Source organism: Maniola hyperantus, chromosome 22, assembly GCF_902806685.2.
Source record: "Maniola hyperantus chromosome 22, iAphHyp1.2, whole genome shotgun sequence".
Classification (NCBI taxonomy): domain Eukaryota; kingdom Metazoa; phylum Arthropoda; class Insecta; order Lepidoptera; family Nymphalidae; genus Maniola; species Maniola hyperantus.
In genome coordinates, this window is record NC_048557.2 from 2,626,728 (window position 1) to 2,651,629 (window position 24,902).

At 38.9% G+C, this 24,902-nt stretch overlaps 2 protein-coding genes across 2 annotated transcripts in view; one reads left to right on the forward strand and one right to left on the reverse strand.

Moving 5' to 3' along the window:
* LOC117992687 (nuclear pore complex protein Nup58-like) overlaps positions 1-7,491 on the reverse strand; it is a 36,207-nt gene extending 28,716 nt beyond the window's left edge. Inside the window, exons 1-5 of the mRNA XM_069506220.1 lie at positions 7,273-7,491; positions 5,531-5,724; positions 4,484-4,681; positions 3,895-3,993; positions 2,163-2,300 (exon numbers count right to left, since the gene is read on the reverse strand). Of these exons, the coding sequence (XP_069362321.1) occupies positions 2,163-2,300; positions 3,895-3,993; positions 4,484-4,681; positions 5,531-5,724; positions 7,273-7,349 (706 nt within the window). The 5' untranslated portion in view covers positions 7,350-7,491. The remainder of the gene's footprint in view (positions 1-2,162; positions 2,301-3,894; positions 3,994-4,483; positions 4,682-5,530; positions 5,725-7,272) is intronic.
* Positions 1-24,902, forward strand: part of LOC117992689 (uncharacterized) — a 342,159-nt gene that overhangs the window by 198,904 nt on the left and 118,353 nt on the right. The window lies entirely within an intron of this gene.

Consider the following 24,902-nt stretch of genomic DNA (forward strand, 5'->3'; position numbering starts at 1 on the left):
TGCACTGCTGTACAGGAATAATGTACCACCTATATACCTCGAATAAACATTATTCTATTCTATTCTAATCTAATGAAACAAAATCCATACTTCCATACTAATATTATAAATGCGAAAGTATGTCTGTCTGTCCATCTGTATGTCTGTCTGCTAGCCTTTCACGGCCCATCCGTTCAATCGATTTTGACGTTTGTTACAGCGATAGCTTGCATCCCGGGGAAGGACATAGGCTACTTTTTGTCCCAGAAAATCAAAGTTCCCACAGGATTTTTTAATATCTTAATCCACGCTGACGAAGTCGCGGGCATCATCTAGTAAATAATATGGCCATGACAAGTAATGGTAATGGTATAATATAATACTCATAGTTAAAAATACCTAAAATAGGTGATATTCCACTAAAATCTGTGTTTTCGAATGTATTCCCTGGAAAGGTAACATAGGCTCAGTAAAATTGCAAGCAAATATTATATATACTACGACTTATAGAATTTTTTGAAGTGTGGACAATATACTAAGATTACAGTAGCCGGCAGGAAATATTGTGCATCGACATTTAGAATGAGATTTCGGTTTTGTAAAGCGTTTTCTCTGTCACTCATGTCTCGCTGCGGGCGAGTGCGGGTGACGTGCGGGTGTGCGGGGCGGCCCCCGCTTGATGCCCCGATTGCCATCTCAACATACCCATCAGGGAATATTGTACATCGACCTTTAGAAAAAGATAGCGGTTTCGTATAGCATTCTCTGTAGTTGTGCCCGACAAAACGTCATGTTGGTATGTGTGACAGAGACAACGCTCTACAAACCTGAATTCTAAAGGCCGATGTTCATCACTTAGACGACCTCCCTGGCGCAGTGGTGAGCGCTGTGGTCTTAATAGTGGGAGGTCCCGGGTTCGATTCATGGCAGGGGTTTGGAATTTTATAATTTCTAAATTTCTGGTCTGGTCTGGTGGGAGGCTTCGGCCGTGGCTAGTTGCCACCCTACCGGCAAAGCCGTGCCGCCAAGCGATTTAGCGTTCCGGTACGATGCCGTGTAGAAACCAAAGCGGTATATAAAAACTGCCATACCCCTTCCAGATTAGCCAGCTATCATCTTAGACTGCATCATCACTTACCACCAGGTGAGATTGCAGTCAAGGGCTAACTTGTATATGAATATTTAAAAAAAAAAACTTTCGGCCGTTTACTGTATCAGGGTTAGTACAAAGACAAACTTACTGGTAGGCGTTATAATATGATAACAGTCCTTAGTGGCACTCCTAAGGGTGTAGAGCACTTGTTCATCTGTGTGTCTGTTCTCATTCAGAGGCGGGACCATTTGGAAGGTTTGGGTCAAGGGGATGAAGGGGCAAGGGGAGTTCTGGTATGGATGCATTACACTGGAAAAGGGATATTTTTTGGGTATAATTATTATAGAGGGTGTAACCAGAACGCTGGCAAAAACAGGTGATAGTACTGATGATTACTGATATGATACCACAAAAAAAAAAAAACGAAAAAAAATATATAAAAAATCCTATAATTTTGCAAAAGTTTACGATATATTGCAAGTAAAACATCTAACTGACGCTACAGGTCAACGAACGTTGCGAAAGTAGGTCACTCGGAGTCAATGCCGCGTCGTAGGCGGGGCATTGACCCGAGTTTTGCTCTCTATACATTGCAGGTTTGAAAAATTCTAAATAACTAAAAGTACAAAACGAGACAAATGGTTAGTGGTATTGGATTGTGTTTAGGTAGTGTAACAATAACGCGAAGTTTTTGCTAGCGTTCTGGTTACAACACGTGTTTGTTTGTTAATCACTACTCATATTATAAATGCGAAAATGTGTTTGTTTGTTGGTTTGTCCTTCAATGACGTGACAACGGAGCAATAGATCGACGTGATTTTTTGCATGGTTATAGTTAAAGACCTGAGAGAGTGAAATAAGCTACTTTTTATGCCGAAAAATCAAAGAGTTCCCCATGGGATTTTTAAACCTAAATCCACGCAGACGAAGTCTCAGGCATCAGCTAGTATACCTATATTATATTATTATACCTACTTGAGTGGCAGTGAAACCAAAACCGCCTAGACCACTGAAACCCGCACTAGTTCTTGTGGTAGTACCAACGGACAAATCTGTGAAGAAAGAAAGCAAAAAGCAATGGAGTTCTTACCACTAGAGGTAGTTGTAGAAGTGGTGGCTCCAAACAAGCCCAAGCCAGACTGAGTATTGGTGGTAGCTGCACCAAAGCCAAAACCGCCCAGACCACCCAGACCAGCACTAGTTGTTGTGGTGGTACCAAAGGACAAACCTGTGAAGAAAGGAAGCTGAACGCAATGGAATTCTTACCACTAGTGGAAGTTGTAGAAGTGGTGGCTCCAAACAAGCCCAAGCCAGACTGAGTATTGGTGGTAGCTGCACCGAAGCCAAAACCGCCCAGACCACCCAGACCAGCACTAGTTGTTGTGGTGGTGCCAAAGGACAAACCTGTGAAGAAAGGAAGCTGAAAGCAATGGAATTCTCACCGCTAGAGGTAGTTGTAGAAGTGGTGGCTCCAAACAAGCCCAAGCCAGACTGAGTATTGGTGGTAGCTGCACCGAAGCCAAAACCGCCCAGACCACCCAGACCAGCACTAGTTGTTGTGGTGGTACCAAAGGACAAACCTGTGAAGAAAGGAAGCTGAACGCAATGGAATTCTTACCACTAGTGGAAGTTGTAGAAGTGGTGGCTCCAAACAAGCCCAAGCCAGACTGAGTATTGGTGGTAGCTGCACCGAAGCCAAAACCGCCCAGACCACCCAGACCAGCACTAGTTGTTGTGGTGGTGCCAAAGGACAAACCTGTGAAGAAAGGAAGCTGAAAGCAATGGAATTCTCACCGCTAGAGGTAGTTGTAGAAGTGGTGGCTCCAAACAAGCCCAAGCCAGACTGAGTATTGGTGGTAGCTGCACCGAAGCCAAAACCGCCCAGACCACCCAGACCAGCACTTGTTGTTGTGGTGGTGCCAAAGGACAAACCTGTGAAGAAAGGAAGCTGAACGCAATGGAATTCTTACCACTAGTGGAAGTTGTAGAAGTGGTGGCTCCAAACAAGCCCAAGCCAGACTGAGTATTGGTGGTAGCTGCACCGAAGCCAAAACCGCCCAGACCACCCAGACCAGCACTTGTTGTTGTGGTGGTGCCAAAGGACAAACCTGTGAAGAAAGGAAGCTGAACGCAATGGAATTCTTACCACTAGAGGAAGTTGTAGAAGTGGTGGCTCCAAACAAGCCCAAGCCAGACTGAGTATTGGTGGTAGCTGCACCGAAGCCAAAACCGCCCAGACCACCCAGACCAGCACTAGTTGTTGTGGTGGTGCCAAAGGATAAACCTGTGAAGAAAGAAAAATGCGATAGGCACAGAGATTCTTTGAATTGACCAAGAGTAAGATTTTGACTCGAATTGGGTATTTGACTACAATTTTTTTATTACTTTATTATAAACTAGGATAAAAATAATGACGTAAACCGAAAAAACTAATTAAGTCGATCAAATACCAAAAAAGTTATAAGCATTTAAATATTTCTGATTAGACAGAGATAGCGATATAGCATTTTGACGTCACGCCTTACTAATAGCCATAGTAGCTTCGTGCGGTTTCATACAAATTTTCGTTTTGCGAGAAAGGGATAGAAGACCCTGCCACTCCAATACCTGTAACTTTGTAAATCTTTGTAGGATTTTAATATTTTTTAGCGTACGTCATTATTTTTAGCCTAGTTTATAATAAAGTAATAATATTTATCAAATTCAAAAGTAGGAAAATACCCAATTACGTTAGTGATAATAAACCAGGACGGATGGCTCAACATGCTCTCCAAGGTACAAAAGAAAGATTAATAGTAAATACCAAAATATTAATTTCATACCTGTAGAAGGTGCGGTACTTGTTCCAAAATTGAGACCACCAGTTCCAAGACCTGTGCCAAATGACGTGTTACCAGCACCGAAGGCTGGGGCAGTTGTACCTGAAATAATCATTATGTTGAGGCACTGACCAGTTTTTTTTATTTCAGATCCAAGTTAGCCCTAGACTGCAATCTCACCTGGTGATAAGTGACGATGCAGTCTAAGATGGAAACGGGCTAACCTTCCCTCAGTCCCCTTACCCATACCCTTATTATAAATCTGCAGTCACATGCTAACCATTAGACCAGCAAGGCATCTGTAAATATAGGTCCCAAATTTTGAGAGCATGTTTCTGAGAAGCAATCCTAGATTTAGGGGAAATGATATGAAGCTACAATATCAATTGCCATCGTCAAATCCATTAAAACACTTTCTGACCAACAGAGTTGTTCACATATGGAATAAATTGCCTAAGGATGTGGTTATGTCAAGTTCTGTTAACCAGTTCAAGAATAGATTGGACAAACATTTGGAAAACTCGAAGCACTTCTGATATAGACGCATCAGCAAAAGCTGCTTAGTCTATTAAAAAAAAAAACAGGTACATACCAAAAGCAGGTGTAGTGGTGCCAAAAGCAGGTGCAGCTGTGGTAGCGCCAAATGATAAGGATGTGGTCGCACCAAACGCGGGCGCACTGGTGGCAGCACCAAAACTTGTGTTAGCACCGAAACTTGTGTTGGCACCAAAGCTCGTGTTAGCACCAAACGCCGGCGCTGCTGTGGTGGCTCCGAACGCTGGGGTTGTACCTGATGAACCACAAGATAAAAATAAATGAAGTGAAGCTAATTGGAACTAAATTGTAAGAACGAAGCAGAAAAAATTATATATTAAATTATATATTTAATATGACATTCTTACTGATAATCGAAACTATTTTATATTAACATACTTGTACCTACTTAATATTACTAAATTATTAACAAAGAAGAAACTAATTGACATTATAACAAACTTAATTAATTAGTGCGATCAATAAATAAAAATAATTTCGATTCAAAATGAATGCCCTATATAATTACATGATAAAATCTATTATAAAATAATGTAACACGTAGTTTGCATGTAATTGTATACTAATTATATATTTAGCATGTATGTATTGTTAATGTACCTAACTTTGCAATGCCCTAACGGGGCTTCATGTAACCATGAAAGCAAATGAATAAATAAATCATAAATCAAAACAAACACATACAAGTTGAAATGGAAGCCCACCAAGCCACCATGATCCAAACTTTATACAAGCTGATTGTTCCTCCTTGGGTTGGGGACAATACACAGAGAAACTTTCAGGTTTTATAAAATAACGAAGGTCTGGCACGTGCTAGCTCTTAGTCCATTACATATATATTTTATGAGCAAACAAGCAGGCGGGTCACCTGATGTTAAATGATTACCGCCGCCGATGAACATCTGCAGTACCAGAGGAACCACTATCTATCTATCTATCTATCTATCTATCTAATGGGAACACTGCCGAAGAGAGTAGTTATGGTACTATTTAGCTTTAAACTGCTCTCCTATAAAAGTGCCGATTTGCAGATTTAGCACTGCTGATAAGGTGTGGTGATATGCATAGAGAAATCATCACATACCGAAAGCTGGAGTTGTTCCAAACGCTGGTGTGGCTGTACCAAAAGCAGGAGCGGTTGATGTAGCCCCAAACGCAGGTGTGGTCCCAAACGTTGAGGTGCCAGCACCAAAAGCAGGGGCCGAAGTTGCAGGTGTACCAAACAGACCTGTTGAAGCTTGGGATGTAGCGGTTAAGCCAAAACCTGGTGTTGCTGGCCTGAAAATAATAGAAAAGTGTTTAATCTGGTACAGTCAAAAGATATGTTGTTGGGTATTATGTTAAATAATACGATAATTAATCAGAAGAACACGTTTATTGAGCTAAGAAGCAAAACATGAGAGTTTAACAATTGTCGTTTTTTATCTACCCACTTGTATTATATTTTATTACAAAAAGGTAAGCAAATGATGTAGGTTTTTATACATGACATTGGGGTTCCAAGGTGCTGGAATGGCAACATCGCACTGGAAGGTGCAGCATTGGAAGACCTCTGCACTAGGTGGATGGAGGACTTCAGATGAGTCGCAGGGAGCCACTACATTCAGGCGGCACAAGACTGGCGTGTGGAAGTCCCTACAAGAGACTTATGTCTAGCTGTGGATGTCTATTGGTTGATGATGGTGATGATGAAAAAGAAAAGTCCACTCCTGACTCATCAATCAACATCATTATCAACTGATAGATGTTCACAGCGGGACATGGGTCTCTTGTAGGGACTTCCACACACCAGTCTTGCACTATCACCATCCAGCGGCGACTTGTGCTATCTGTCCACCTAGTGGAGGGTGTCCCAATGCTGCAATTTCCGTTGTGAGGTCGCCATTGTAGCACCTAGAGACTCCAAAATCTAACGATTTCTCAAAATATGTGCTTTGCCCATTACTACAACTTTGCAACCTGCTGCGCTATGTACAGTATGCAGCAGAAAGTAATCTACATCAACCTTTAGGAGATAGCAGATTTGTAGAGCGTTGCCTCTGTCTTTGAGATAGACTAAACGTCATATAGGTATGAGTGACCGGGACAACGCTAGAGCGTTGTTTAGAATGACATTTTGGCTTTCTAGAGAAAGCCAAAATGTCATTCTACCAACCACCTACTTTCTACCAACTACCAACTACCAAGGATTTAGGCTTTGTCATTGTCACCAACCTACAGTATGCGACAGAAGATACATCTGCCTTTAGAATGACATTTTGGCTTTCTCTAGAAAGCCAAAATGTCATTCTAAAGGCAGATGACACAATGTCCAAGCCTAAATCCTTGGAACTAGAAAGCTGAGATGCGCAGAGGTTTCCTTTATGATTTAGATAATGAATAAGGTTGAATTTATCGAAATCCCCCTGTGTTAGGTATAAAGAAATTTATATTTTTGCTGAAAAAAGCAGCGGGCGGTCACTGGTATGTTAAAATTTTAAAAACAGGATTCGCAAGAAATGCCTGTCAAACTTCCGGCATTAGTCTGAATCTGAAATCATAGAAATGGTAAAAGTGTACGTTGAATTTCTACTTCAGCTACAGTAGGATAAAACTTACGCTTTAGAGCCAAAAGTTTATATCACAGATCATCATTTTATTCCTCCATTTTTCGGTTTCGAAATTCGAACTTCGATGCCATTTAATCAACAGGATGACAGATCACAGATTTGCAAAAAGTTTAAGAGTTTAGAGGTTACATTTAATTACTTATTTTATTTTTATTTTTGCGCTGAATTTTAGTACTTACTAGAATATAACTAAACAGAAACAATAAAAAAAGCTTACTTATTAGCGCCAAAACTGAAGCCAGTGAGCCCTGTCGAAGCCGGGGCGCTGGATGGCGTTCCAAAGGCAAAAGACATTTCAACACCTATCTATAATAAAACAATAATACACACTCATGTATGAAATAAATTATTTTTAAATTGTTTTCACGAGTTTTAAAGCAGAAACCACTTTAATTTTAATTTACAAAGTTAATTCACTGCTAAAATTCAAGCCGCAAAAAAATTAATGAAAACCATAATGTTCATAACCTATGGTTACAACAGAGCGTGAACAGAGCTGTGCCACAGAGTACTTTTTTTTTTTTTGTTCTGGCTTTACACAGATTAGCCAATGTCAGGTTAGAGTACTTTTATTTATGGCAAAACCAGGCATCAACAAATTATTGTTAAATGCATAACTATTTCTAGAACGCTTTTGTATTAACTATTTTGAAATTGGTTTTTGTAGATGATTGATTTTCTTTACAATAAAATTTTTATGATATTAATCCCAATGAGCTGTTGCTCGACTCATTCATCAAATACAAAAATCACGATGTTTGACACATTTCCAATGTTACCCGTGACTAATGTAGATCTTAGCAAGCAGCCATAAACAAATGTAAAGGTATTTTGTTCTTTCATTCCGTTGCGTTATAATCTAATCAAGCGATTTAAAAAAGCCGTAGAAAACCAGATAATTGCGTAAAAGACGAAAAAATGAATTTCCTAGCAAGCGGCGGTAACCTTATTAATTCCTGCCAAGCTGTTTTCAAAACGACTCCTATTGCAAAAAATATTTGCAGTGAAATGATATTGTATCCTGCACCACTTCCTAAGTCGCTTTTTTACCCCAGTCAGTCGATGGAAAAGAAATATAAAAATCTAGTGACCGGGAATATTCGAATAGCGAGTGGTTATAGCTATGAAACCAGGATTTTAAAAACGTTTTTGTAGTCTTATCAAGATTACAACATATATGGATTACTCACATGGATTTAATTTAGTTCCCGTAATGCCGTAGATATTATATATTATGTTGAAATTGTATTGGTTATTTGATTTGATAAAGATACACGCGCACCGACACCGATTAAAAAGATAGTTAAGATCCGTATCCGTGGATCCGTGGATCTTGACGCCAATGATCCGTATCTGAATCCGTATCCGCGGATCTACATTTTTAATGATCCGGCAGATCACTAATATTAACTGAGTTTCGAATAGGAAAATCCTAAAGGAGCACAAGGAGCCACTAAAGTTTAATTGACTTCCAAGATTTTTAATTAGAAACTTAATAAAAGATACACCGAAGGAACGAAGACGGGAGCTTGGAATGATATTACTAGTCAAAACCTTATTACAATACACGACACGGGTTTGAAAGTTTTTTACTTCTTTATAATAAAACTGTTGCGGTAAGGTAATCCATACTAATATTATAAATGCGAAAGTGTGTCTGTCTGTCTACTAACTTTTAACCGATTCTGATGAAAGATAGGTACAGAGATAGCTTGCATCCCGGGGAAGGACATAGGCTACTTTTGAACCAGGAAAATCAAAGAATTTTTAAAACTTAAATCCAGGCAGACGAAGTCGCGGGCATCATCTAGTAAATAATAATATCTTAAAATAGTAATTTAAATTAGTGTTTAAGGCGCAGAACAGCCATGTTGATTCTTTCCCACTGGATTTTTTAAAACCTAAAATAGCGGGCTAAATAAATAAATACTAAAAAAGTGCATTCAGGGTCCATAGCGACTAGCGAGAGACTAGGATCGCCACATGTACCTACCTTAAACTTTAGTTCTACCACAGAATGGTTCATACTTTATAACTAAAATGATCAAACTGCAAGGATGTTTAAATAAAATACGTTTCCGTAAATATTTTTACAAAATAAAGTGCAGTTCAGTTCACGTAGGTATCGCTGTATGTCTAAATAATTATGTAGGTACATTGTTCTCAAAAAAATCGGTCAAGTGCGAGTCGGAAACGCACACGAAGGGTTCCGTATCATCTTTACAAGATTATACTCTGTTTCTTTGTAAAAGTCATGTAAAAGTACTTTGTATACGCACCATGTTACTGATGAATTTATTATTATTAATATTATGTCAACGCCATCTAGTTTCATGTCTAAGAACTATGTTGGGACGTTCGCTTTGGTAAAATACGAACTAGTTCGTAAACTAGTAGTCGGGAAGTAGTTTAAAGTAAAGCTAGTAGATGGCGTTCTACTATTTATTTTATTAAAATAAAACAATTTTTTTTACTAAGTACATATTTTTTGTTAATTGTTATATGCGGCAATAGAAATGCACATTCTCTAAAATGAAATGAAAATGTAAATTAGTCGTACGACAAATCGCAACAACTTAAAGGGAGCTTGGAGAAAAAAGTTGATATTTCATCACGACGCAACCAGTTTTAATAAAGTTTCCCGACTGTTAGACTACTGTCTGTCTGAAACGGCTTTTTATCGCGGAGTATTATAAAGATTTTCCGGGATAAAATGTAGCCTATGTTCTCCGGGAGTATGTAAGCTAACTCAATACCAAATTTCATCAAAATCGGTTGAACTGTTGGGCCGTGAAAAGCTAGCAGACAGACAGACAGACACACTTTCGCATTTATAATATTAAGTATAAGTATGGAATATGAAATATGGATTAGTATGGACAGAGATAATTTATTAATGGATCAAATCAAGTCACTAGTATGAACATCATAATTTGCACAGTTTTGGCAACACATTTTTGCAGCGTAAAATCAAGCAGGCGCTGTCGCAGACAATAGCGTAATTTAATTTCTATATTTTAATACCTAATCTATATTTTAATAAGAAATATTTGTTTTTATTTTTATTTGGCTTTGATTCATTGACATTGTTATATTATTTATGCATTTGAAGGAAATATGTGCATTAATTATGTAGGCTCTGGCAGACGGACGGACGGTGAGAGCAAAAGTCCTCAGCATAGGTACAGAAGGATAGACGGACGAATAAATACAAATTCACTGAAGTAGACTCGGAGATCTCGTTGCGCTCAGTCAATAATGGTCCAGAACAAAGGACATCAAGGAAATAATTTCTAAAACCGACAAATTCATAAATGCATCGCATCGATCGCCTGCCAACGCGAGCCGCACAAATAAAACAAAATGCACCCCGGAGTCTAGTCGCTAGACAACAAAGGGTGGCCGGACAACCTTAATGCACCCTCTGAATAAGCCAAAAACACCCTTAAACCCTACCAATTAAGAGTTGGGTGATGTGAAAATGTTAAGTTGTTCTGGCCAGGAAACGATGTGTTAAGCAAAGGTTAGGTTTAATTGCGTTTACCGATTTCACGGTAGGGAAGCTGGTCATAGACAGTATGGAAACAAAAATATAGTGTATCATTTCCTCTTTGTTTTTATCTATGGGTGCTATGCTACGTTTGGGATGCAGACTGGCCGTTGAGACGTGTGTTAGGGCCATGGCAGACACGGCGTTGCGCTCGCTGCGCTCTCGCTTCCGTATAATAAGTTTATGTTCTTTTTATAGTAGGTACCTAAGTATTGATATCATTACATAGTAGCGTCACAGTTTACGACAGTTAGGGAACTTCTAACAAAACTTCGAGGTTTTGACATCACTGGCAGGCGTCAAATGTTAGTACATTTGACGCTAGTTAGCCATAATTTTTCTTTGATTTCACGTCACCATCACTACCCCTATTATAAATGCGAAAGTGTGTTTGCTCATTGGTTTGTTGGTTTGTCTTTCAATCACGTTGCACTAGCACGGGAGCAACGTATCGACGTGATTTTTGCATGGGTATAGTTACAGACCTGGAGAGTGACATGGGCTACTTTTTATCCCGGAAAATCAAAGAGTTCCCACGGGATTTGTAAAAACCTAAATGGAATCGTACGAAGTCGTGGGCATCAGCTAGTAGCATATATGTGACATATCGTCGATTCAGGATCAAACCGAGAGTTATAGCTAATCATCATCATCATTATGATCAACCCATCACCGGCTCACTACAGAGCACGGGTCTCCTCTCAGAGTGAGAAGGGTTTTGGCCATAGTCTACCACGCTGGCCATGTGCGGATTGGTAGACTTCACACACCTTTGAGAACATTATGGAGAACTCTCAGGCATGCAGGTTTCCTCACGATGTTTTCCTTCACCGTTAAAGCAAGTGATATTTAATTAATTAAAACGCACATAACTCCGAAAAGTTAGAGGTGCCTGCCCGGAATCGTAGTTCGAACCCCCGACCTCCGATTAGAAGGCGGACGTCCTAACCACTATGCTATCACAGCTTATGAGAGTTCGCTCACTTCAGTTCAATCTGGTAGCGTCATAAAATAAGCTATGTACCTACCTAGTACGGAGTGGCGTGCACAGGGTTTGAAGTCGGGGTATGCATTAGTTAGGTAGGAACCTGTTTACTGGCAGGTCATAATGAAAAATATGCATTGAGCTTACAACTGGGGTAAGCAGTGCATTTATGCCTATATGACCTGCACGCCGCTGCTAGTACCTATATACAAACTCATGCTATAGGTTGCGTTGCCTACTGGATAGTTGACTTCAAAGGGGAGAAATGGCTGCCATAAAGCCATTCTGAACGCGTCTGTTCAAACTCCGCCATACGAGCTGTCAAAGCAAGATATTAGTTATTAGGCTCACTTTCGCACGGCACACTACAGAGCACGGGAGTCGGCGTTTCGGCGTCGCGACGGATCGATCCACACCTGTGGGCTTTTGTGCAGACTTCCTCGACGTAGAGCGTAACTTTTCGCGTAATTTTTAATGATTTTCTCTTTTACACCTACCTACAGTAAAGTCAAATGGAAGGGTTATGATTTTAGCAGTCTATGTATTTATGTACGTATGTTCCACATTTTTACATTGTTTCGTTAACTCTGTAAAAAAAATATCTGTTCCGTAATTTCGTTTAGTTTTTATATTATTATAAGTAGTTAATTTTCCTAGTACAAAACCAAATTCGTATATCTAATATAAAAGGAAAAAGGTGACTGACTGTTCCGTACCAAAAAAGGAACCCATAAAGTACCTACTCACTTTGTTGTCTGTCCATCTGTCTTTCTGTCAAGAAACCTAGATGGTACTTCCAGTTTGCCTAGAATCATAAAATTTGGCAAGTAGGTAATTCCTTTCAAAATGAGATTAAAATACCAAGTGGGGTATCATATAAAAGCTTCACCTGTACAATTTAGAACAGATTTTTATTTATTTTTATCTTTAGATCGTCCAAGATTTTTATACATAGCAGTTTTTGATTTATTTAAAGAGAATAAATATTTATCGTGCAAAAGTCATAAAAATACGATTGCAATACGGATGCTTCGATGCGCGAGTCTGACTCGCACTTGACCGGTTTTTTTTAAATTTTTTAAAAGAAAATACGTGACTATTTTTTCTACAAACGCAAACATTTACGTATTACGAGCGCCAGTCTGCATTTTTATTGCATTAGCCGATCCTCCGAAGCAAACGTTTCAGAATTCAGTGGGAAATTTCTCAGACACATAAATTACCAGCACTTTAGCCGGTTTTCTGAATAAACGGTCTAGACTCGGAGGCTAATTAGTTTTACAACATTAGTTCTTAATTGACTTGAGTTATCTTTACGCTAAGTTATTGGCTAATCTAATTAATAGGCAGGTAATAGGTTAATTAGGATTTCTCCGAAGGTTCGAGCTGGTAAGTGTTTAAATTTTTAGGGTTCAAAAGGAGAAACCGAACCCTTATAGGATCACGTTGTTGTCTGTCTGTCTGTCAAGAAACCTATAGGGTACTTCCCGTTGACCTAGAATCATGAAATTTAGCAGGTAGGCAGGTCTTATAGCACACGTAAGCGGAAAAATCCGAAAACTGTGAATTTGTGGTTACATCACAAATTAAAATTAAAATGTGTTCATGAACAAATAATTAGTATTCTCAACTTTCAAAGTAAGATTAATCTTACTTTGACAGTTGAGAGTTTCATATGAAAGGGTTGAGTTTCATACGTGTACATTCTAAAACATAAGCCTCAATAGCTCAACCAGTAAAGGAGTGGACTGAAATACCGAAAGGTCGACGGTTCAAACCCCGCCCGTTGCACTATAAATTGTCGTACCTACTCCTAGCACAAGCCTGACGCTTAGTTGGAGAGGAAAGGGGAATATTAGTCATTTAACATGGGTAATATTCTATAAAAAAACAGTTTTTTGTTTAGTTTTATGCATATTTTATGATAAACGGTGAAGGAAAACATCGCGAGGAAACCTGCATGCCTAAGAGTTCTTCATGTTCTCAAAGGTGTGTGAAATCTGCCAATCCACATTGGGCCAGCTTGGTAGACTATGGCCCAAACCCTTCTCACTGTGAGATATATTCTGTGCCGTGAGGAGTGTAGCCTCAGTAGTGGGCCGGTAATGGGTTGATCATGACGATGATGATAGTAAGCATCAAATATGTAATTGAAACTTCATACTTGAAATTGAAACGTTATTAAACTCCCACGGAATCCAAACTCAAATAAAACCGATTTATCTTCAACTTGGGAGAATATCTGATTCAATCTCTATAGACAATATTTGTTTATTGGGAAATTTAAACGACGTCGTTCGATTGAAAAATATACCTTTGAGAATAGACGTCGATCTGTATGTTAGCTATCGTGATCAACCCATCGCAGGCTCACTACAGAGCACGGGTCTCCTCTCAGAGTGAGAAGGGTTTTGGTCATAGTCTACCACGCTGGCCATGTGCGGATTGGTAGACTTCACACACCTTTGAGAACATTATGGAGAACTCTCAGGCAAGCAGATTTTCTCACGATGTTTTCCTTCACTGTTAAAGCAAGTGATATTTAATTAATTAAAACGCACATAACTCAGAAAATTTAGAGGTGCGTGCGTACCCGGGATCGAACCCCCGACCTCCGATTAGGAGGTGGACCTCCTAACCACTAGGCTATCACGGCTTCTAGCTATAGGTAATCTAAATAACGTTAAATGTGCGTAAGTCTATATAGACAGAGAGCCAGCGCGTGCCAGACCTTCGTTATTTTATAAAAGCTGAAAGTTTCTCTGCGTATTGTCCCCAACACTAGGAGGAACAATCAGCGACTCGAGTATTACAATTAAGTATATAAGTCCCGCAAATTGCTAATGCGCGTGGCTACCATTTTAGTGACGTCAGCAGTCAGCACGACTGAAGTTTCGAGCTGATGGTATATTTTTATTTCGGCTGACGTCAAAATGACGTCATTTCGATGTTAATGAGACATGGTTCCACCGCAATAGCAATTTGTGGGACTTATACCTAAGTTCTAACTATCACAGCCATTTACGCGAATTCAATAAAAACTATTATATCCATGGAAGAATATTTTTTCCGATATATTTTTGTGTTTGCTTATTTTTTCTTACGCCATTGAAGGCGAGAGACGGATTGTCTACCGAAAGCTAATGCCACACTGGCAATTTTACTGTCCGATTTAAACAAGCTATCATATTGTAGTGTGTTAGCCTAATATAAGGAATGTTCAACTGTATTTTAAAGAGACTAATATACGAACTTTCGTCAAGTTTAGACGTGTTTTAATAACCTCTACGACGCTCACCACATGGCGACCCTGCCAGTCGCGTACGCCGGCTGTGCAGTGGGCCACCTACTCTGGGCGCATAATAAAAAATACAGTTGAACATTCCTTATATTAGGCTAACACACTACACACTACAATATTATCAACTTGAAGCTCGTTTTTTTCAGACGCTATGGCCTGGGGCTATATACAACGTGCGGATTCCGCAGAAACGAACAATCAACAAACAAAACTCAGTAATAGGGTCTTGGACTGTACTAATAAAATTATGTGATGTATTGTAGAGGTAATTTATGGGGCTAGAATTCATTATTAAAGAGAATACCTAATTTTTAAAAAATAGATTTTTCGTTATTTTTAATATAATTAATTTATTAACATCACGCTGTATGGAAGGCGATTAATAACGTCACAGGGCGTAAACGATTTTTTTTTAATTTTTAACATAAAAAACATTTTCCCGCAGAAATTACTCTATTTTAATGTTAAAAAATTGAAAAATATTTGTCGTTTACGCATTGTGACGTCATTATTCACCTTCCGTACGCTGGACGTTAGTGTTAAAAATAAATAAAAAACATGATTTTTTAAAATTATTCTCTTTAATAATGAATTCTAGCCCCATAAACTACCGCTATACAAAATATCACACCATTTTATTACTACAGTCCAAGACCCTATTGGCAGTACGATCCACGTGCAACAGACAAACAGATATCCATCACTGGACAAAGGGATTCCCTCACACCACGGGTTTACGCCAGAATCCAGTGGCTTTCTGTGGCTAGTTTGATGTAGTCTGTCCAATTGGGGAGTCTTCAGTCTTCCAACGCTGCGCTATTCAGTGTGAGATCGCCGTTCTAGCACTTGGGAACCCAAAGTCTATCGGTTTTTCGAACTATGTCCTGCTTTCTCAGTCCGGACTGAGTAGATAAATATAGTATTAAAGACAGACCGTTGACTAAGTTGATAAGAACTTTTTGAGCTGCATCTTTTTACAGTCAATTTTTAAGTAATTAACTGTTAACTTTAATCAATTAACAGTTTCAGTTTAGGCTTCCTAACTTAGGATAGCTCTCAAATCCTATCACCATCATACTGAGTACTTACGACGATTACGATTACAATTGGGTAATTTGACTACATCAAAAATAAATTATTTCTCAGTGATTATTAAATTCCAAAATACGTAAAATCCACGTCCTTTGTTGGTTTTAAGTGTAATAATCATTTTAAACTATCGATTAAACTAAAAAAAAGCACGTCAAATAATTGTAACGTCACACACCGGTATTTCATAGAATTTCGCATACTAAGCGCGCGTTTTGACGTTTGATAAAAAGTTACTGATTTGACTAGTTGTCAAATACCGTATTACGACAAGCAGCAACGATGCCGCCGTAGAAACCGCACAGATTGGAGCGCCAATGTGAAAGCGTCCTAAGTTTTACTGACTATAAAAGGAAAGTGGTTTGCGATGTACATAATATTGGAAGTGTTCTTTTATTATATAAAATATTTTGATTTAGTTAAATATTTTTATAGGTCTTCTTTTGTTGAGGAACACATTTTTTCATTATTGATGTCAAGGATTTTATTTACCGAGAAATAAATATGTAGGTATATTTTCTACGTCGTTTCCGTATCAATCTATGGATGTCCACGGCTGGACATTGGTCGTTTAGAAGGTCTTTCTTGTTCCTGATGTCCAGCCTGCTTTCCATACTGTAGGTATCAGTACCCTTATTATAAATGCGAAAGTGTGTTTGTTTGTTGTTTGTTGGTTTGTCCTTCAATCACGTTGCAACGGTGAAACGGTTTGACGTGGTTTTTTGCATGTGTATAGATAAAGGCCTGGAGAGTGACATAGGTTATTTTTATCCCGGAAAATTAAAGAGTTCCCACGGGATTTTTAAAAAAACCTAATTCCACGCGGACGAAGTCGCGGGCATCAGCTAGTAGGTACTTCATAAATTTTGTATATTAAAAAATATTACATAATACTTACCATTGGAGCAAAAGAAGACTTGATAAAGAAAAGAAACTTCTAAATCTTAAGATAATATAGAAAACTGAGAACCGTGCAATTATGATTTCTGAAGTTCAAATGTGTAACCCGCTTTTCTTAATTTATTTGCAACTCTAGCTAGTATACTTGATGAAACATGATATACCTAGTTCGTTCATAATGAAGCGCGCCAACATAATATCTTAAGAGGGATTTAACGTTTATATTTTCCCATTTTCCCTCGTTTATCAGAAAGTATTCGGCGCACAGATGCAAAGGACGTGTTGCCAGTTTAAAATATGTCGTAAATATGTCCGAATTTCACCCTTGCCTTGGCAACACCGTGGAACGCTGGCCTGTTAAGCGCGCATTATTTATGTTAGAGCTACCGACTGCTTAGGAGTGGAGTCAAACAGGGTGAAATATATTGTTTGTTGGGATGCTGGGCTCACATGCCCCGCTAAGACGAGGTGGAAGGCCACCGCCACACTTGGCTTTAGTAAAAGGATTATTAAAATCGGTTCTGTAGGTAGTTTCAGAGTTTATCGGTTAAAAACTGTTAAAAACAAGCAAATCATTCCTCTTATAATATTACTAGCTTATGCTCGCGACTTCGTCCGCGTGGACTACAAAATTTCAAAACCCTATTTCACCCCCTTAGGAGTTGAATTTTCAAAAATCCTTTCTTAGCGGATGCCTACGTCATAATAGCTATCTGCATGCCAAATTTCAGCCCGATCCGTCCAGTAGTTTGAGCTGTGCGTTGATAGATCAGTCAGTCAGTCAGTCAGTCAGTCATTCAGTCAGTCAGTCAGTCAGTCACCTTTTCCTTTTATATATATAGATTATAGTAAATATAAATATGTCAGGTTAACTCTGCAGTAATTCTAGCGACGTTGATGGAGTCTGCGCGTTATGACACTATCTGGGTTATCAAGGAGACGAAGAAAAACAATATGGTTTGAATATGGTAACAAGAGGTGAGAAAAGATTTGCGTAGAATCGTATCTCACGTTGCAACTCAGTTAGCCAACATAATTACCCTACAGATACGCCCAATAGAAGGAAACAAGACGATCCTATTTTTTTTTTTTTTTTTTATATCTTTATTTTTTTTTGAGGGTTTAGTCATAGCTGACTATGTCACCCCCGTAAGATAAACATCACATCATCAAAAAACAAACAAAAAATAAAACATTTTAGGTAAAACAACAAAAAAAAAACACAAACACATTGTTAACACATATCAATGAGCGACCGCGCGTTCCCTGACAATGGGGTAGCTAACAGACTGTTGCACATACCCACACTGTAATTATTCTTAAGAATACGCGGCCGCTCCAATTCATTACGGGTACATTCCATCAAAAGGTGGAAAACGTCATCAATTTGTGTATCTCCACAGTCTACACAATTCTGTGTTGGCGATCTTCTCATCAAGAAATTAAATTTATTTGATGGAATGTGCCCGGACCGAAGTCTTAACAGTATTACAATGTCTGCCCTTTTAAACTTGGACTCTGCAAACCATGGACATTGAGGGAGCTGACACAGTATCGTTTTATACCATATGCCTTTAACCCGTGACCTTTCGTCAAAATATTCTTGCCATTCTAATACACATTCCTGTTTAAATTTTATCAAAACTTCATTCGGTAGTGGAATACAGTTGTAGGGAATTCCATCGCTGATGGCGCGTTTGGCTGCCGTGTCTGCTTCCTCGTTGCCCATGATCCCTACATGGGAGGGTAACCATTGAATTATTACAATTTTATTTTTGTTTTGAATTTTGCATATGGAGTCTAGAATGTCATAGGCTATCGGGTATCCTCGAATATTCGAGGTTAGCCGAGCCAAATGTAGAAGGGCGCTCTTTGAGTCAGATAAAATCACAAACTTATTACCCTCAAGTGATAATATATAAGACAGGCATTCAGATATTGCTATCAGCTCCGTGTGCATAATATTTATATCCGATTCAATTTTAAATTTCATGCTGATTTCTGCCTGAGGGCCAAAGACCGCCGCTCCTAGAGCTCTGCCGTTAGATATATGTAGATAAAATAAATCAGGGAAACAGCTGACGCCGAGATATGGCTTCAACGCAACGGAACGAATAAAACAGACTACAAGAAGAAGTACAGAAAGTAATGTACATCAGCCTTTAGAATAACATTTCGGCTTTGTAGAGCGTTGCCTCTGTCATTCATACCTATATGACGTTTTGTCGGTCTCAACGACAGAGACAACGCTCTACAAATCTGCTATCTCCTTCTAAAGGTCGATGTACTTTCTGACGCGTACTGTACAAAAGGCGGCGGTTTAAACAGTAGACAAGTGTGGCTGCACCGTTAAGCTATCACAATATCGAGCGCGTGCGGAGGTCTCTCGGAAGAATGGCCGGTGCAGTGTCGTTAAGCTGAATATAAACAACTGCCGCGCTACCGGACGTTTACCTACTCAATTATCTACCTGTTTACCTCCCCCTCCTCTCTTTAGAGTAGGGCCTACTTACGCAGCATAGACAATACGAAACAACACCTATCTTACCCATACCGAATGTATTGTATTGGTTTGTTGGTTTGTCCTTCAATCACGTTGCAACATAGCAACGGATCGATGTGAATTTTTGACAACGCTCTACAAACCTGAAATGTCAATGTTCATCAGTCATCACTTTCATCAGTCATCGTACTGTACCTACTTTGATTTTTTTAAATTTACATGGCGGCCATTTTGAAATTTTTATCTATAGCGGCAAAAGAAAACAATCTATGAAAATTTCAACTCTCTACCATGAAACCGCTGACAGGCAGACGGACAGCGGAGGCTTAGTGACAGACAGCGTTGGCACCCTCAAGTACGGAACCCTTAAAACACCTGACTCTAGACAAGAGAAACGTCTTCAAACCTGATGTGTTTGCTAAAACAACTTCACGAAGCTCTCATATATATCACTCAGTCGTGACGTGGCAGTGAGAATGGAATGAATTATTAAGTTTTAATTCTCATTCGACAATCCAAACATTCCAAACCAACCGTAGACACATTGCGAAGGATCAGAGTACCGAGGGAGTAAAATTTTCTATTCAGAATTTTGCCGTTAACTTGAATTTTGAGGTTTTAACAAAAGTAACTTTAGCGCGCTCGTGTTTTTTTTGGTGTTATCATATCAGTAATCATCAGTGGTATCACCTGTCTTCGTTTTTGTTAGCGTTCTGGTTACACCATAGATAAACTTCTCTAATCTGTGGGTTACACCCTGTATATCTATACTTTCTATACTAATAATACAAAGAGGTAATGTCGTTAAGTTTGTTTGTAGGGGGGTAATCTCTGGAACTACTGAACCGATTTTGAAAATTCTTTCACCTATAGAAAGCTACATTATTCCTGAGTGACATATGCTAGTGACATATTATAAACACGCGGGCGAAGCCGCGGGGATCAGCTAGTTATTCATAAATGTGGAAAATTTCTACATATTATGTGAACATTGCCACATGGAACATTTATATCACTTTCTATACGAATCGAATCACGAAATAAACTCAGTAAACTGTCTGATTTCAATGACTGTTCGCTCGCTGGGTACTTAGTACTTACCTACTTCAGCGCGATCCACTAATTTGCACTCAGCTCGGATTGGCGTCGCGTTCGCGGCAAATTAAAACGTTTGTGTTGACGTTCGATTACGATTACAATTGCCGCATTATTTGATTGCTATAATGTGTGTGGGAGGGAGTGATTTGAATGGCTCTTCCAACATCAATGTTTGAGCCAGGGATTTTGAATTGAATTTACCATTGTTAGCGACATTGCTTTGCCTACAGTTTACAGTTACAGTCAGTGCCTGAATTTAAAAAAAGAATTACGAGGAGATGTAAAATGGCAGCCATAAAAGCCGGCGCTATTGATTTGAAGCAGGGAAAATTAGAATTTATAATTATGTCTTGAAGAAGTTAATAGTTTAGAACTAAGATTGAAGTTTATTAAGCATTGTCTAAATGGAATAAAGTCAGTTTCTATAAGTTGAGGTTATTTTTATTAGTTCAGAAGTGGGATTCTTCACCGTCATTTGCGTGTTCCAACTGTCAATGCTAAAATTTAGTCAAAGGATGTAAATATTGCAGCCAGTGCGGATATTTTGACTGTACCTACCCACGTAGACAGGTACTGATTATTTCTGATACGATACCACAAAAAAACCAGCCAAGTGCGAGTCAGGCTCGCGCAATGAGGGTTCCGTACTACAATCGTATTTTTTCGACATTTTGCACGATAATTCCAAAACTTTGATGCATAAAAATAAATAAAAATCTGTTTTAGAATGTACAGGTGTAGACCTTTAACTGTACGGAACCCTAAAAACGCGAAAAAAATATAAAAAAATCCTATAATTTTGTAAAAGTTTACGATATATTGCAAATAAAACATCTGACTGACGCTAGAGACGTAAATAGGCCTCTCAGAGTCCACCAGACCAGACCAGACCAGAAATTTAGAAATTATACAATTCCAAACTCCTGCCGGCAATCGAACCCGGAACCTCCCACTAACAAGACCACAGCGCTTACCACTGCGCCATGTACACAGTAGTGAGCCGACGATGGGTTGATCATTACCATAATGATGATGATGATGGTGTGGAAGTCGACCGGAGAAAAAAACAACATTAGTCGTGCTTATCACTTTTTAATAATAATAATAATAATCTTTTTGGTTTCGTTCCGCCCAGCAACCGTCGTCGTATCCATGGGTGCACTCCCCATTCAAATGCAGATATTTTGACGGGATGCGAGAGGGTCTCGTCCCTAGTCCCTCCCAGACAGGGGTATTGATTTTTGTTTCACCCTCACTGGGGTTGTTGTTGTTAAATATAAATGGCGGCGAAATGTCGTCACTTGAAAATGTTGAAATGGTTTTCGTTTGGTGGGAAAATTGCTGGTTATGGTTACTTGGCTACCCCGAAATTACCCCTGTTATCTACTCCGCGTACGTTTAAATAATAATAACTTTTTCTAACTTGTACTGCACTGCAATTATCAGTTTTTTTTTAATTCGTTATAGTCGGTTTCCGACATAACCATTGTGCACCTGCGTGGCCGGTGGTATCCATGATGGATTTTCCTCACGAGAAAAAAAAGAGGTATAAGCTATCTCCATTCCTAATTTCAGCCAAATCCGTCAGTAGTTTTAGCATAAAAGAGTAACAAACATACACACACACCCACACACACATGCGCACGCACACACACGCATACACACGCACACACATACACACACTTACTTTCGTTTTTATAACCATCCTAGCTGATGCGTCCACATGGATTTACATTTAAGTTTATAAAAATACTGTGGGAACTCTTTATTTTAGGAGATAAAAAGTATGTCACTCTCCGGGACTTTAACTCCGTAATCCATGCAAAGGTTCACGTCGATTCGTTGCTCCATCGCAGCGTGACTGAAGGACAAACCACCAAACCAACAAACACGTACACTTTCGCATACACAATATGGCTCGGGATGGGTAGTGACAATATTGTATTGTAGTATGAAACGTTTTACAAAGTTAACTTTAAGTTATTTGACAGATTTTTTTATCGATTTCGGTTTTAAATAGATAGTTTCGAATATGAATTCTGCATGGACTATGTATTATGCGTGGAATACATTACCGAGGTGCACTCTTCAATCCAATTACAACGGCGAGTGGATGAATATTCAACTGATGAATCGATTATAAAACAATTTTGCAGGATAAAAACATGATAATGGCAGTATGCCTACCTGGCTTTGTTCGTATTTCTATTAATTCTTGGCAAAGTTTGAATTTTAAAGTACCAAAAATTGGTTATTGTGTATGTACTTTGAAATTCCGAAAATTTAGAGGTGCGTGCCTAGGATCGAACCCCCGACCTCAAGAATATAGGTCGTAACCACTAGGCATTATATTATACTAGATGATGCCCGTGACTTCGTTCGCTTGGATTTAGGTTTTCAAAAATCCTGTGGTAACTCCTTGAGTTTCCGAGATAAAGAGTAGCCTATGTCCTTCCCCGGGATGCAAGCTATCCTTTCGTGAAAATCAGTAGAAAGGATGGGCTGTGAAAAGCTAGCAGACAGACAGACAAAGTTTTGTTTCTTATTCAGATACAAGTTAGCCCTTGACTGCAATCTCACCTAGTGATGATTCAATCTACGATGGATGCGGGCTGGAAGGGGTATGGCAGTTTTTATGAAACCCTTTGGTTTGTACACGGCATCGTACCGGAACGCTAAATCCCTTGGCGGAACGGCTTTGCCGGTAGGGTTGTACCTAACTAGCCACGGCCGAAGGCTCCCACTAGACCAGACCAGAAATTTAGAAATTATAAAATTCTAACCCCCTACTGGGAATTGAACCCGGGACCACTGCGCTAGGGAGGTCGTCGAATTTATAACATTAGTATAGATATCTGTAAGCCCACCCGGGCGAAGTCGGGGTGGGTCAACTAGTGCTTATATTCATACACCACCCCTCTTAGTCATAAAATAACTACATAAAGAATAGAGACACATCTGTTGTGCACATAGATACATGTGCGTATAAAATGAGTTTATTATTTTTTATCTGGTCCCCCTACACTGACTGACTCAATTAAATCCCTACATCAGGGCACCTATTAGTGGACCTATGCTTAAGTACGTGTCATTTTATGCTGCAGTCAGTTGAGAAAGGCTTTTTAGAAATTGTCTGGATGTTTTATGTACTAGAGTTTATTAAGACATAGGTTCCAGGTTAACCCATTTCATCAGGTGAGAGCAGTCAAGGGCTAATTTATAGGTTAAGTAATAAAATAATTACAGTACGCGGCCAAAAGTAATGTACATCGGCCTTTAGAATGACATTTCGGCTTTTTAGAGCGTTGTCTCTGTCACTCATACTGTCTCAACGACAGGGACAACGCTCTACAAATCTGCTATCTCCTTCTAAAGATCGATGTACATCACTTTCGGCTACGTACTGTAGTTCGTGTAACCCTTTCCATTTTTAAAACTGAGTCGCCAAAAAGTTTTTATCACATAGAAGTAAAAAATCGTTGGTTCTTTAAAACACCTCGATAGAATATGGCGGTTAAAAATAGCTGTTCTGTTTATCGGCCATTTTAAAAAGAAAACTTTTATAGTCGAATAATAAATATATCTGAGATAATTTTTCTCGTAGAACACTTATAAAAACAGATTTCTGTTTTTAGACTGTAGTTACTTTAAATAGACAATTCTACTAAATAAACTTAGATATAAATTATAAGTAAAAATAAAAAAAATCTAAGTTAATCATATTATAGTGTTTATTAAAATATATTTATAAAGTCTTAAAGAAGTTTATTTAAAAAACTAGCTTATGCTCGCGACTTTGTCCGCGTGGACTACACAAATTTCTAACCCCTATTTCACCCCCTTAGGGATTGAATTTTCAAAAACCCTTTTTTAGCGGATGCATTTTTTTAAATAGAGATAGCGAGCAAACGAGCAGGCGTGTCACCTGATGTTAAGTGATTACCGCCATAATACTACGTCTTACGTCATAATAGCTATCTGCTTGCCAAATTTCAGGACGATCCGTCCAGTAGTTTAAGCTGTGCGTTGATAGATCAGTCAGTCAGTCAGTCACCTTTTACTTTTAGGTATATATTTAGATTAAAGTTTACGATAGTAAAGTGATGGCTTGAATCTATGTAAGTATATCGAACGAAACGTAAATCAACAAATACAAATAGCAGTTGGCAGTAGGATCGACGTCTATGCATGGCATTACACTTTTATTGATACAGACATTGTTGGCTCTGACTAATTTAACAAACTGCCCGCAACATAAACAAGGGAGGGGTGTGTGAGATCGATAGTTTTCCCCTGGGCAACGTCGGGGGAATCGATACCCACCCCACCCACATCTGTCATGTATGTTTATTTGTTACATATGATACTATAGGTACATATTATTATGGCTATACATTTTTAACTTACTTTTATCTATCTAC